Source organism: Schistocerca piceifrons, chromosome 7, assembly GCF_021461385.2.
Source record: "Schistocerca piceifrons isolate TAMUIC-IGC-003096 chromosome 7, iqSchPice1.1, whole genome shotgun sequence".
Classification (NCBI taxonomy): Eukaryota; Metazoa; Arthropoda; class Insecta; order Orthoptera; family Acrididae; genus Schistocerca; species Schistocerca piceifrons.
In genome coordinates, this window is record NC_060144.1 from 196,702,501 (window position 1) to 196,718,014 (window position 15,514).

The following is a 15,514-nucleotide window of genomic DNA, read 5'->3' on the forward strand; positions in this document are numbered from 1 at the left end:
TGCTTTGAAAAATATTAACCATAAAACGTATCTGTCGATAGACGGCAATACTTTTCTTAGTAATGTTATTCTTATGTTCATATTTCCGTCCAAATTATGTCAAACGACGCAGAAAACTTTGAAACGAAGCGCGGCAAAACTTAAAAGTGAGTTATCTCTAACTTCCATTTCGATACCCTTACTCTTAAGGAAAGTTTTTATATATTTTGAACATTTTAATACAGCTGGCTGCAGCTTCCTAGCCATATACACACTTAATTTCAATCTCCCTCTCCTTCCCTCTCCCCCCCCCCCCCCCCCTCACACACACACACACACACACACACACACACACACACTTTCTTAAATACAGGCCTTTTTGACTGCACAAGCATAATGACTTTATTAAATTGTAAGACGTCAAATGAAATTCTACATTACTAATAGTTCTCCTAATAACAGTTGCCACCGATTTGCCAGCAACCTGACTCCATCCAACCACAAGATTTAATTTGGAGAACTTCAACAATGACATAATACTGAAATGTACGCTCTTACTTTCTTAATATGTTGCCTTTAAGTTAACACATTTTCATACCGCCTAAACTTGTTTTCATCCGAAAACTCGCATCATACAATACTCAAAATCGTTGTAATTTTTTATGTGAATCTATCTTTTTCGTATCAGCTTCGTTAATTTTGCTAAAACACACAGAGCACGAAAACTCACACCCACAGAAGGCGGAAGGTACGGAGTAAAATTTTATGCAATCTAAAATTGTGTTCGTTCGGAACTACGTGTTATCACACACTATACACCTTTGATATTACCTAATCGAATTCACCATCCAAATTATATACGGATAGTCTGCTGATTTTGCGCGAGAAAAAGTTTCAATAGCCCACGTTTTCTGTGCCGTACGGAAAATTGTCTCCCGTAAATGTACAAACAATTTCAATGCCACGTTTAATACGTCACCTCTTCTACAGCACGCACGAAAACCTACGCCTCCAATCATTTCTTTCTTCTCACATATAAACAAAGTTATGTAGGTTATAGTCAACGAGTGCCAACGAAAATTAAAAACTTATTTCTCTAACACAGCTTAAGAAATTATGTTCAATGTATGTCCGTAACACAGCTATTCTCCACAAGAAATATTGTTATGTCTAACGCAGGAGACCGAAACTGGTTACACATGGCTTTACAGCCTTCTCATTTGATACACTTATCAGCGCAATGTCTGCTAAAACGCGTTTCTCAACGTCTACAGACTCGTACCACACCTCACTGGAACACTGATCTCTTTAGTTTAACCTTTCCTTGTCGTTCCACCTCCAGCAATCGCCTAGCTCACACTGAGCTTACCGCTGTTATTTTACACGCCACTCGTAATTGTTCGTACATTCTCTTTCAAATCGATGTCGTTGCAGTGTTCACAAGAGACGAGCGAGTCTATTACATTTGTGTCGAGCATACGTAAATATATCTGACAGTCGTGGGTACATAGTCTGCCGCAGAGCTGCTTTTGTCGCAGTTAATAATATCATTATTTTTACTGAGACCATAAGCGGCAACATATTCACAATTCCAACACGTCTGTTGTGTGATGGTGATACACTGATAATTCCACGACTATACGTCGCACTACTTCTCTTGGCTCAAGTATAAGTTTACAAGCTGACAAGCTGAATGTATTCATCCGCTAACCTCAGAACGCGTTTCGAGGGCAGGCAAATGATGTAGAATGCAGAGACCGTACCTTAATTGCTCGTAGCTGTGTAGACCCAGTGATTCGTTTTTAAAAGCATGGAGCAAACTAAACCGCTGCCGCAGAAGCTATTCATTTCTACTGTTTTGGAAAATAAGGATGAATTAGAGGAGGTAAAAATAATTGCATGTTTTATTCATGTTAGAATGTACAAGGCGGCCATAATGGATTGCTGGTTTTACTTCCTTCAACTGTCGTTTGATGGCGCTAGTAGTGCTTTGCGAGGGCTATTTGAATACCTGTGAATGAAATCCCATAAATGAAAAAAAGTGTGTGTGCATCTGCTGTGTTACTGCTACATGGTGAAATGTTGTGCTTATTGATAAGAATATAAATTTTGAGTTGAAACAATATAACTTTTAGATTTGAAAGTTTTATGTATGCGTGTTAGTACAATACTCACTTTGGAAGGCCTTCTAAAAATTTACATTTGTGTGTGGTTACTGAATGAGAAAAATAAACAGCCAATAACCACAGAGTACGTGAAATTAATTTATAAAACTTGTGTCGTGTGGCTGTTTCAGTAAGTGTTGTTATTGTGGACAGCAGAAGTGATGGAATTCGTGTGACACCTTCATTGATATGTTGCTTTAATGTGTACATACTCCAGTGAACACTCTGAAACTTGAACTGTAAATGCTTTTTAGTGTTTGCCTCTATAATATTAATTTTGTTCGGGTTCTGAGCTTAAGAAACTGAGAATTTTTAGCTGCCACTAAATGGAGTAAGTTCTTAGTCATAAGCTTCATTGAATTAACCAGTATAAGACACATTAATGTAAGACTCAAAATAGTGCAGAATATAGACCACCTCAATTTAGTATTGGATAGGTTTCAATGTAAAGCTATGTAAACAAAAGTTTTCCCAAGGTGTGTATTATGTTGAAGTCATCATTTCCAATTGCAAATCCCATTGTTTTACTGCTATTAGAATAAAAGAAATTGCTTTTCTTTCTTGTTAGTGATGCAAAACTATTTTCTAGTACAATAATAGAAATAGTTGATAATATGTGATAAAATTTTATGTTTTTACGTAAATGAGAGGCTAAAACTTTATATCCACCTGTTATGTTATACAGCATAATTCATCCAACAAACATTGTTACCAGTACTTTGAGTTTGATTTTGAGTTGTCAGTAGATTTGATGCCCCTCTATTAAAGTAGTTATGTGCACATTCTCAGTATGTTCCTTTTATTTCCAGAAATATGAGAAGTGCTATGCATCACTGCAGTCACTGGTGTCTGGTCTTTCTGAGAAGGAGGCACAAAATGCACTTAATGCAGCTGTTTGCAAGGATAAAGTACATGAAGAGCTTTCTTTGGGCCTGCTGTATGCAATACTAACAGAACCTGAACGGGCACCTCGGTGGTATCGTGATCTTACTTTAGTTACCCGCGATGGACTGGCACATGTGCTTGCTAGTCTCACTCATCTTGTTATGGAACGATACCTCAGACTTACTGATAGAGCACGTTCCCAACTTTTGTGGCTTGTTCGAGAAATGATCCGTGCTTCTGTTGCTAATGTGGACTCACTTTGTTGGAGCTTGCAGAGGCATGCTGCAGGAGGAGATGTCTCGCCTCGTAACCTTGTTCTTGTTGAAGCTCTGCTTGATCTCTACACTGAAAACAGGTATTGTGAGCTACTATTTTAATGACCATATTGATTACTATTGTATTATAGAAAAGTTAAAAATATAATGATAAAATTAAAATTCATAACCAAGTAAGAGGCATATCACAGCGATTACTGTAAAGTTGGTTCTAAACACTACCTCTTTTAATACTAAGCCTATATAACTTTCGTTTTAAAATATGGTGAAGTAACAGCGGAAGAGTGGTTTTGTTTAAAGACCATTTGTATCAGATATTTGGTCTCTATATTGAACCATTGTCGATTTTTGTACTTTTATTTCAGCATTGTATGTGTTTGTATAGTGCACTTTATTCTGTTTATATCACAAGTAATTATTTGTCACTGTTGTCAAATTGTAAGTAGAACCTATCAGATTTTTTATTTGTTGTCTGGTGTGATGTGGCAAAAAATATTTTTACTCTTTAGAGGATTATCATTATTTTGTCAATTATCACTTTGTGACTATATGCTTACAATGGAGTTTTCCTGGTTTATGTACCCCATGTCATAAAATCTGCTTATGAGGTACCAGTATCATTTTTGCCTCTTGCATTTTTTAATATGGGAACTCCTACATATCATGTTCTCTAATACATTTTCTGTTTCTTCTGAAGTTATAAATGTCCTGATGCCAGTATGTTTAGTTCCAAATACCTTATGGCTTTTGTGAATATTTACGATTGCAGGTTGTGATATGAGTAGGATCTGAAGTAATTATTCGGAAATAGAAATGTAACTTACTTAGAAGAGTCTTGATTCTGCATCTGAAATTTATAGCTTAGGCCTAGGACGTGTGAGAGGAAAAAACGTCTGTTTTGTAAGAAATATATTTTGCTTGTAGTATGCAAAAGCCATGTACCTCGTGAGGCTGTAGAACCCAGTCTGCAATGCTGACAGCTTCCACAATACGTATCAATGAATAAATTATAAGTTAGAGTATATACACAATTTATTAGGCTAAAAGATTGTGTTGGCTTTGTACCTCGTTGCTTATTTTCTTGTATGTTATTTATCAGCTGCAGCTTATTACGTAAACCATTTTGATTTCATGTTGCACCTGAAAAGTGAAAAGATTTTTTTCTCTTTTCCTTGTTGTAAAAATGAATACCAAAGATAGTAATGTCAAACCACTAAGGAATGTTTAATCATTACCCTTGTCATTTACATCTAGTTTAGACATCACTGGTACCACAGTACGGTAGGTAATGATTTTCATCCCAAGATTGTAAAGATGATGTCTGAATAATGTGCTTTATGCATGTTGCCTTAAATCTGTAGTTCATTTTCTTTCAGCTGTGTTCATTGCAAGAGATACATTCTCTTGTTTAATAATCAAAAGGGAAAAAATATTGTAATAATAATAAATCTTATGCTATACAGTAACTTAAAAACATTGTGGTCAGTTGAAATATACTGAGAAATTCGTATTCACTTCTCATTAAGGCAACAAATTGTGGTCTTATTCTGTTGGTAATTCTTAAAATAAATTTTTGTGCCTCTGTCCGGTTAATTAATATTTTATATTTTCATTCCCTAGGGCATGGCTGGATAAGTTTCCGCTGCTGACTGCTGCTGCTGCTTACACATTTTTGCGCCTTATAGAGGACCATTTCTCACCATCACTGGCTGCCCTGCGGCAGCGTGAAGTTACATTCGTTGTGACATTGTTACGAGAGCGTTTCTCGGATTGCCTGGCCATTGGCCGTGATCTTGTACGATTGCTTCAAAACGTTGCACGAATTCCAGAAGTTGAGCAATTGTGGAAGGATATTTTGCTGAACCCACGCTCTTTGTGCCCAACATTCACAGGTCTGTAGAACAGCTTTTCCTTTCTTCTTGTCCGAAATAAGATAAAAATTAAATATTCTCACAGCCACTTTAATTCCACTCTTCAATATATTCCTGTTTAATTGTTTAACACACAGAGTAAGGTGGCGGAGTGGTTAGCACACTGGACCCGCGTCTGGCCATCCTGATTTAGGTTCTCCGTGATTTCCCTAAATCACTTCAAGTAAATGCCTGGATGGTTCCTTTGAAATGGCAAGGCCAACTTCCTTCCTCATTCTTCCCTACTCGTATTGCTGTTTGGTCCCTTCCCCCAAATCAACCTACCAATGGTTTAACAGCAGGCGCTGTTTGCTTAAAAATATTTTATGAGTTGGTAATGTTGAGACTCAGAAGCAACCACACACACACACACACACACACACACACACACACACACACACACACACACACACTAGTATATGACTTAACAGCTGAAATTATAAAGTGTTACCCAGATATAAAGTATGCTTTTATCTGCAGTGTAATCTTCTAAAGGACAGAAAAATGTGTATATACTACTCAAGAAGGTATATTAGATTACATCTAGAAATTAGTAAGTTCAGTGCTAGTTTCTTAATATAAGAATAATAAAAAAGGGACTTATACATATTTTTGTTGAGCCCAGCATCAGAGAATCAAAGAGTTAACATGTACTTGGTCTCGTCTTGCTAATATGGTCACCTATTGGTTACACAAACAAACTTGAACTAAGACACAATTATTCACCAGTATGTCTCGTTAGAAAATATTTGGGTCATGATTGGAAAGATGTTTTTGAATGTGTAAACAAAACTGGAGGAAAAAATGATACACTGAACTTCATAAACTTGTTCACATTTTTGAGACGAAAAACACTTTTTTTTCCAATTATATATCTGTAATAAATGTGCCTTTCTAAAGGGTATGTGAACACAGCATGAGATGGTAGTATACTGAATTTATTCTTGTTCAATAGGTATCACAGTTATGGTGACTGTGTTTGAAAAGGATCTTCAGTATGAAGATAAATAAAAAGAAAAGAAAAGTAGAACAAATTTTGTAGTTACTAAGCAGTACATTGTGGTATAATGATACATTCAGTTCATTTGCCATAATGTTTTTATCTCCCATTATAAAGTTACTTATAGAAGACAAATATGTATCAGTTTGTCACGATCATTTGTGATAGATCAAATGAGTCCTCAGGTAATGTGATGATGATGTCAGCTATGATGTGAATATAATACCTGTATGATCTGATGGAAAGGAATCCCCAATTAATCGCAAAAATTTCAGAAAAATGTTAGTAGGATTCATTAACAGTCATATTTAACAGTTTGCTTTTATAACATTTAAGACTAATGGAACTTTCATTTTAAAATTAATTATATTTGTCATGATATGTGATCTCATGAAAGACATATGTTTTGTGTGTTGCTTTGTTGTGCCAGAGTAAAAAACAGTTAATATTCAGTTTTCATATGTGTGTTGCTTGTACACAAATTTGTGAGTAATTATTGGATTTTTGGGCAGGTGTCCTTCAGCTGCTACAGTCCAGGACTTCAAGGAGGTTTTTACAGTCTCGTCTTACACCTGATATGGAGAGAAAGCTGGTCTTCCTCACTTCTCAAGTTAGATTTGGTTATCATAAACGGTATCAAGAATGGTTTCAAAGGCAGGTGAGTCTTGTTTATAGCCATTTTTCTGAATTATGTAGATGTCTTTCTTCCTGACACAGTTTATAAGTTCTCTAAATATTGTGTCTAATTTGTTAATGTCTATCCTTTTACACAGTATTTTTCTTGACAAGTTTTATCTTTAATGTTTGACTATTGTGATCAGATAAACTATTTATTGTCTCCAGAATCAAAGAAAGAATATTGTGTTTGTGTGTGTGTGTGGGGGGGGGGGGGGGGTGATAACATTACTTATCCTGCAAGTTTCATTGTTAGTTGCTCTTCAGCTCCCATTAAGAACTGTCTACAGTGGAAGAAGAGAAATCCATGTAAAAACTCTCACATGTGTTTATACTCCACAAGCCATCTTCTGGTGCTAGTAGCGAAGGTAATTTGTCTAGAACTGCCCATTCTCTCTTTCCTGTTCTAGTTATGAATGTTCCGTGGGAAGAATTATTGTATGCAAACCTCCAAGTGAGGTGGAATCTCTCCAATTTTATCTTCATGCTTTTATGAGATATACATTGGAAGAAGCAATTATTGGTCCACACTTTTAAGAATCTATGCTCTTGGAGTTGTAACAGTAAACTGGATTGTGATGCCTCTTGAATGAAGTTATATCTGAGCTTAACAAGAATAAATGTACTGCTATTGTTTTCAGTGAGCTAGTTAAAGACTTTGTGTGGATCATAAAATTTACTCTGAAACCTTATGTATTGAGGAGCCAGATCACCTACAATGGGTTACAATACCAGTTTTAAGTCTTACTTGCTCAGAACCATCCTTCTGTAAATAGATGTTATTAATTGTTACTTACTAAATGAAGAACTGTGTGAAATTTCATGTTCTCCAGGTGTATAATGAACAAAAATGGATTCAGCTCATTGATGAGTGGATGAATATATTCAGTTCGGCTTATTTTGCCTTTTGAAATGTCTGCTATTGTGTTTACTAGTAAACAAGTAGTTCACGTATTTTCACTCCTTATTGTCACATGGAATTATCTTCTGGAAAGTGTAGATAAAACCAATGAAATACTTAACTGAATTTTCCATTGGTGCATGGCAGAAAATGATGATAATGTCAAAAGAGGAAAAAACTTCCTAATGTTCTGCAAAATTATATTTATTTAGTCACAAACCAGCTTTCAGCTTCTCAGGCCATGTTCAGGTGACAGGTACATGTCACAAACACAGATAAGCAAGATACTCAATGTACAAAGGTATCATTTGTACAGAAAATACGAAAAGGACACTAGTGTTTACATGGGAAAACATTCTACATGACAAAAAGTGTAATATTTTCCTAAATGTTTTCCTATGTAAACATTCTGTGTCATTTTTGTATCTTGTGTACAAATAATATGTCTATATTCTTTCCTGTGTGGCATAATTAACAACCATTTATCATCACTTGCTCTGATGAGTACACCAAACCATAGGGAAATGATCACACGTTCGTATAAGTCACCAGTAGACTGAGTTCATGAAATGAACACACTCTAACAAGTCCAGGATTTAGCAAAGTCAGCATAGCAACACAACAATTCCAAATCAGTAACCATTTGAGACTGGAAACAAACAAAGTCATCTTGGCTGTGCAGTGGTGCAATACAAACAGCTACAAACTGCAACAAGGAATGACGCATGCCATGAGTGCAGGCCACAAGCTCGGCGGTGTACAATTGCCACCAGGTAGCACCACAAGACACACACATATTGGTGGTGCCTCCCCTTTCAATGGTGGCTCGCAGCCGCCACTCAACCTTAGTACTGACAAGTCTGCATCTGTGCTTGGAAGCATCTGTGTCAGATACAGTGGGGCAATACTGGAATCTCCCCTAATGGTTTGAGTGGCACGACCCCCACGGACAGAGTGGGACGTGACACCAATTACATGGATTGAGGCCAGTAATAATCTCTGGGGTGCAGCTCATGTTGGTCCACAGGGAAGTGGAAGTTGCGTGTGTGACAGGGTGGTGCCAATGGGTCGGTCTCATCAGCATCTCGTCCCTAGAACACGCACTATCCTGTGATCATTCGGAGCAGGTGGCGCCCGCCCGCTGTAGGGACAGGAACCACACACCCGATAGGGTGAGAGGGAGGTGATCCTTCTCAATTCACCCCCATCACTTGTCAGAATGTACTTCTCATTGATGCCTTGCACTGGGTCAGAGGGTAGAGGGGAAAGAAGCAGACCCAGAGGCTGGTGTGGTTTTGGGGTAAGTCCAGTGGTGCTGCCACATCAGTGCCCGAGGACGATTCAGGATTGGCACATAACACTGTAGGCAGAGTTGATTCCGGTGACGGACTAGCCACTACTGGCTGACCCCATCTTGAACATCTGTCGCCCCCTATGCCCACTAAGATGCCTCCTGGGATTCTGGCCGAATGTGCAGGCCCCTACGCGAGAGCCAGCACAGTAATGTGGTGGGGCAGAGAGGCTGCACCGCCAGATGAAAGTGGTAGGTGCTTGTGCAAAATCTTGGCTGGACTAGGTCCATTGCCAGGCATAGCCAGGAAGCTGCTGAGTGCATTCCTTGAGTTCACTGATTTCAAAATGTTTTCACCTCTGCGTCTTGAGTGTCCTGAACAGCAGCTTGGATTCCAAACTGGATGCTGGGTGAAACAAGGCAGAGGTAGTATGTTCAGTACCATTATATCTACAAAGATCCCCGGCTTCTGAAACTGTGATTGTGGACTGTCAGAAACCAATGTAGCTAGGGCTCCTTCTATAGCAAAGGTAGTAGATAAAGCCCAGGCCATGGGTCTGGAGGAAGCTGTAGACTGCCATGCTACATATGCGATATTTTAAAATTCATCAGTGAACAAGAGCAATACCGCTTCCTGGAGAGGGCTGGTGAATGGCAAAATCTACATGTTCTCTTTGCCATGTGTGATCAGGGTGGCGCCATGAGTTAAACTGCTGTGCTGCGGCCAATTGGCTATACACAGAGGCGTAACAGTTTCAGATGGAATGTTCAGTGGCAGCACCAATGCCTGGCCAATACATGTGATGCTGCACTATTGCTTTCATTTGGCACATTCTTCAGTATACAGTGTGGAGGAGTTTCAATACACGGGGGTGGAACACAGGAGGGATAACAGCCCAACATTCTGTATTGTCTGTGGCTAACATAAAGAACCTGTCTGTAACATTAAGTCTTTGCCTGAGGGAAAAGTAACTGTACCATTCTGGGTCCGTGTCTTTAAGCAAATGTTCAGACCAGCCCTGCTGCACTGTGGATGACACCCTGTATAAGAGCACGTCCCAGCTTGTCTCTTCCGCCCTGTTGCCCACCTTAATAAGGAACTCATCAAGTTTGTGCTGTTGCTTTGTGTCCAATGCAAAACACAGCATTTCATGTCTGTCAAAATTGGCGTCAGAACCACATGGCAAATGAGACAAGGCATCAGCGTTAGAGGGCTAGGTGTCATAAGTGTAGTTACTAAGAAACAACACCCACCGCTGCAACCATTTTGTTTGGAGTTTAGCTTGGGGCCCAAATGATGACAAGAGAGGCTTGTGGTTCATAATCATTGCAACTTCGTACCATAGAGGTAGACAGGGAATTTCTGGACACCAAAGATGATGGCCACACCTCTTTTTCAGCTGTGAATAATTTCACTTTAATGAGTTCAGTGTCTTAGAAGCAAATTGGAAAGGTTGTTCTGTGCTGCAGGCAAATTTATGTGACAGGACAGCACCAGCACCACAATCAGACGCATCCTTGGCCAGTGTTAACCATTCGCCCGGTTGGAACATCACCAATCAAGGGACCAACCTGAGGCTCTTTCCGAGTCGCACGAACGCCCGTTGGCACGCCTCTGACCACATAAACAAACCACCTTTTTTTACGTAACTGGAGTAAGTGGGTGAGAAATATGAGCAGCACTTGGAATGAATTTAGCATAATAATTGATTTTACCCAGAAAGGATTGCAGTTCTTAAAGACTCTAAGGCACCAATAAATTGATAAAAGCAGTCTCGTGGTCTTGTGTGAATGTAAGCCTGTCTTACTTAAAATGTGGCCCAAATACTTGAGTGCCAGCTGGAAGAAACTACTCTTGGCAAGTCAACAACATTGGTCATTGGCTTGCAGCCACTCAAAAAACATTTATAAATTGTGCAAGTGCTGCTCCCTTATGGCCCCCGTATCTAACAAATCTCCAAATAAATCTAAAAACAAAGATGATGTGACTTACCAAACGAAAGTGCTAGCAGTTCGATAGACACACAAACAAACACAAACATACACACAAAATTCAAGCTTTCGCAACCAACGGTTGCTTCGTCAGGAAAGAGGGAAGGAGAGGGAAAGACGAAAGGATGTGGGTTTTAAGGGAGAGGGTAAGGAGTCATTCCAACCCCGGGAGCAGAAAGACTTACCTTAGGGGGAAAAAGGACAGGTATACACTCGTGCGCACAATGTGTGTTTGATGACTATAATATTCAGTCTTTTAACTTCAGAAAACTTCAAACTACTAGGATGCACTTAATTTTTGCACCACTTCGTACAGTTTACTACTAGATGACAGAACAGTGCACAACAGCATTCAGGATCATCTGTTTGACTTGCCTTGCTGTGTAGTTCGTAGTGTCATAAATAGACTTTCTAACTCTTGCTTGCCTCGTCGAAAGAAGCGAATGGTAGAAGGGGAAGGCTTAGAAACAACAGCTGTTGCCTCAGCATCCATAGGTCACTAAACGAAACAGCACAGTCGGAAAGTTCCTGGTCATCAGTTTTCTATCCTGCTTGGTTTAGGTAGGAACTATTTATCGTCACTTGCTGAGGGGGCTACAACAAACCACAGGGAAATGAAGACTCATTCCTGTAAGTCCACGTGAGTCTGAGTTCATGAAGGGAATGAAGCACTGACAAGTTGACATACCAGTATGACAGTTCCAAATCAGTAAGCACTGTAGATCAGAAACAAACTAAGTCAACTTCGCTGTGCAGTGGCACGATACAAACAGCTACAGAGTGCAACAAGCAGTGACCCACAAGCCCAGGCTACAGGTTTATAGGCAGTCACTACCATGCAATGCCAAGTGAGGTGAGTACATCGGCAGTTGCTCTGCTTACAGGAGTGGCCCGCAGCTGCCACTTGCGGCCTTAGTACCTCTGATGTGTCCACATCCGTGCTAGGTGGGAAATCTGAATCACTGTTGGATACAAAAATGTACCTTGCACATCATGTTTATTTGTGTTTACAACATTCAGTTGTCACCTGAAGCTGGCCTAAGAAACCAAAAGCTGGTTTTTAGCCAGATAAGTATAATATTGTCAAGCATTAGGTAGTGTTTTCCTTTTTGATATGAATGAAATGTTTATTTAGCAAAATGAAGCAATCCTGATATTGTGTAAAGCAGATAAATGGACGTCTTGGAATGGTGTCTTCAAGGAACTTGGAATTCCTACACTCACTACGCAATGTGTTCCCTGCTAAATGGTTGTTGTAGCTAATAATTAAAAGCTGCTTCAGATGGGCAATTATTAACGCTTTCACAATATAAGGCACAAAAATAATATACAAGTACACTTTCTCTGCTTGTCTGGGGTTTAATGTGAGACATATGTTCTCAAGAAAAGACCTTTAACAGACTATACAAAATAAACATTTGGAAATTCCAGCAAATCCAAAATACAATTTTAAAAAATCTCATTCACTAACCACACAAATTCTCTAAGTTATATAGATCCCAGAAGCAAAAATATCTGAAATATCTGTTAGTAGCTTGAAAAGTAACAATTTCCAAAATGGATGAACATCTGTTCTCACAGCATATAGATAAATTATGTTCTTTGGTATCAGTGTTTTCCTGTAAACATTAAGCTAACTGTAAACCAGTAGCTGCTTAGTAAAACAGAAGAAACATCATTTTTTTCTGCCCATGGTCACTGCTCTCCAGCTAATTCAGTTATGTTCATTTACAGCATATGTAAGCACACACAATACAGTAGTTCCATAGTAGTCAGTTCCTAGTGTAGTATACAATAATTTCTGACACATAGAGATGCTCTGGGAAGATCTCAAAAATCTTATCGATCAACCTACTTGGTTGTAGGATTTGTCCATTAGCAACTGAAAAATACCACATTTTTAGACAAATGTTTAATAAAGAAACTTGAATAATGAAATAAGAAGAAAATAAGTAAATAAGAGGAAATGGGAAAGAGGTTTCGTGCTCAGAGTCCAAATAAGGCATACATTAAAACTGAATATTTGATATATGAGGAATCATGTTGATAATGATTTTATTATCGGATCTATTTTCAATGGGGCTGTAGACAGGCGAAGTAGGACACAGGGACAAAATTCACAAATAATATTTAACCAGTTTGAGCTGTAGTTATTGAGGACAGTTGGTTCCTCTTTTGTATTTAGATATTTGTTTCTGGTGTTGCTTTCAAAGTTATCATCATTCATTTTGTAGTATATGTATTATTATTATTTTTTTTTTTTTTTTTCGTTAAATGGTTTTTATTTCATTTATACCTGTATGCCACAAAAATGGAGAAACAGGAGAGCAAGGCTGGTGAAAGAGGTTTATTATTGAGGTTATTGATTAAAAATCCTAAAAATTAATAGAACTGTAAATACTACAAATTAATTTTGTTCCATTCTTTATTGGTGATACCTAAATTACCAAGTTCTGTTTTTAAGGCAAGGAGAAGAATACTGTGGCTCGTTGGACTTATCTTCGTAAATTTTTGTTTCAGTACCTGGCAACACCTGAATCACAGTCTTTACGCTGTGACCTTATCCGATTTATTGTTGGTGTTATTCATCCGACAAATGAATTACTGTGTTCTGATATCATACCACGATGGGCTGTCATTGGTTGGCTACTTACAACATGCACATCTGTTGTGACTGCTTCGAATACGAAATTGGCATTATTCTATGACTGGTTGTTCTTTGATTCAGACAAGGACAATATAATGAATATAGGTATGTCTGTTTCAGTGTGTGACCAAAATTAGATAAGTTGTGAATAACTGATGTGTGGCTGAACATCTGTATATATTTCACTCTGTCCACATGCTACTTTTTGTGACATTCATTTCTGAATTATATTACTTGTCAAATAACGTGGTTATTTTTTAATTTGTATTTATTTTTGTTCTAGTAGTTGTTCAGTATTTAACGTTTTTTCCCCTTGAATAATTTTACAAAACTGATATACTGATCATAGAGATACCACAGTTATTTGTTAGTGTTCTATTCAAGGGCTAGATGATATGTTTTGGAATCCAATCCACTGACCCATTCCAGAGCTTGGCTCTTTCAGCCAAGTTGCAACAACTTATGAGTGTGGCAGGGGGGGGGGGGCTTTCAATTAACACACAAACCTTTTTTGGTTAGTTCATTTTTTAATGTGTTGATTGTCATGTCACTTTGTGTTCATGTTTCGATGTGTGTTTCCGTTAAGTGTTTGTGTTCCTTCTTAATCTTTTGCATTTTTTGTGCTTTATATTGGTGTATTTGTTTGCATTTGTTGTTTTTTAGGTGACATGATTGATGCTATTGTGAATATTTTCTGTTTCTGTACATAATTGTTAAAGTTACTTGTCAGAGTGTCTTAATACCCATTATGCACTGCTGCTTGGAGCCTGTTACTGTATTAGATGTATTTCGTCATGTATCACTGGTTTGCTATCCATTTGTGCTCATCTGTGACCAGTTATTTGATGAGCATAATGTACAGGTGATTTTTGCAGTTAATGTTGTATTTCTAATCATTTAATTCTTATAATGTTGTTTGATTACATCTGTAGTTCTTTAATCTGTTGTCTTTTTTTCTGCAGAACCAGCAATTTTGGTAATGAACAACTCAATGCGGTCCCATCCAGCTGTAACTGCAACTCTACTTGACTTCCTGTGTAGGGTGAGTTCTGTGTTACCTCTCTTCTTGGAATTAAATCATAATATTCCATGTTGTACATTTCCTTTTTTAAGGATGGATATGTACTTCTAGATAATAAATCCACAGTTTAGAGGATAAAAGACTTGACTTGATTAGTAGTAGTGTAACACAATTTACAGTACATCTCTCTGAGGTATGAAGGGAAGGAACTGCTGGATGAAGTGTCAATATTAATGTGAAGACAATGAAAAGAAGGATAAGTGTTTAATTGCAGTAACTTAAGGAGGTCTCCCACAATACAGAACAGAAGCTGAAAGTAATAATTTAAAGAAAAGCTAAAAATTCATGCTCCAGATTAGTAAATAATAACTCATTATATTAGACAGAGAGAGAAAAAAAGTAATGTAAGTCGGAGGAAAAAAGAGCAAAAAATGCAACACGCAAAGTTAAATAAAAAATTAACAAAACTGTAAAAAGAAAGGAAGGCCAGGAACAAATGTGGATGCCAAATGTGCGGTGCGTTTGAGGAGGGGATAAAAGTTAAGCGAAACTTGTAATCATCTTAAGACAGAAATGCATTTGGTCACTTAAGAGGAAAAGAACACTGGTAACAAATAAACATAATGTGTTTTAATTCTCTATCTTGCTTTCCCTTTTAGAGCAAAATATCACAAGGGGGAAGATCACTAAATTATTGAACTCTTATATTTGTCAGCAAATTTAATTATATTTATGATGGGAAGAGAGAGAGCCCTCCTCACACCACAACAGAT

General features: G+C 37.9%; 1 protein-coding gene across 2 annotated transcripts in view; it reads left to right on the forward strand.

Annotated features, from left to right (window-relative positions):
• Positions 1 to 1,700: 1,700 nt before the first annotated feature.
• LOC124805062 (integrator complex subunit 3) overlaps positions 1,701 to 15,514 on the forward strand; it is a 66,651-nt gene continuing 52,837 nt past the window's right edge. For both annotated transcript variants that reach the window (XM_047265486.1, XM_047265487.1), the window contains exons 1-6: positions 1,701 to 1,864; positions 2,954 to 3,384; positions 4,925 to 5,196; positions 6,727 to 6,872; positions 13,594 to 13,825; positions 14,683 to 14,762. In XM_047265486.1, the coding sequence (XP_047121442.1) occupies positions 1,790 to 1,864; positions 2,954 to 3,384; positions 4,925 to 5,196; positions 6,727 to 6,872; positions 13,594 to 13,825; positions 14,683 to 14,762 (1,236 nt within the window). In that variant the 5' untranslated portion in view covers positions 1,701 to 1,789. The remainder of the gene's footprint in view (positions 1,865 to 2,953; positions 3,385 to 4,924; positions 5,197 to 6,726; positions 6,873 to 13,593; positions 13,826 to 14,682; positions 14,763 to 15,514) is intronic.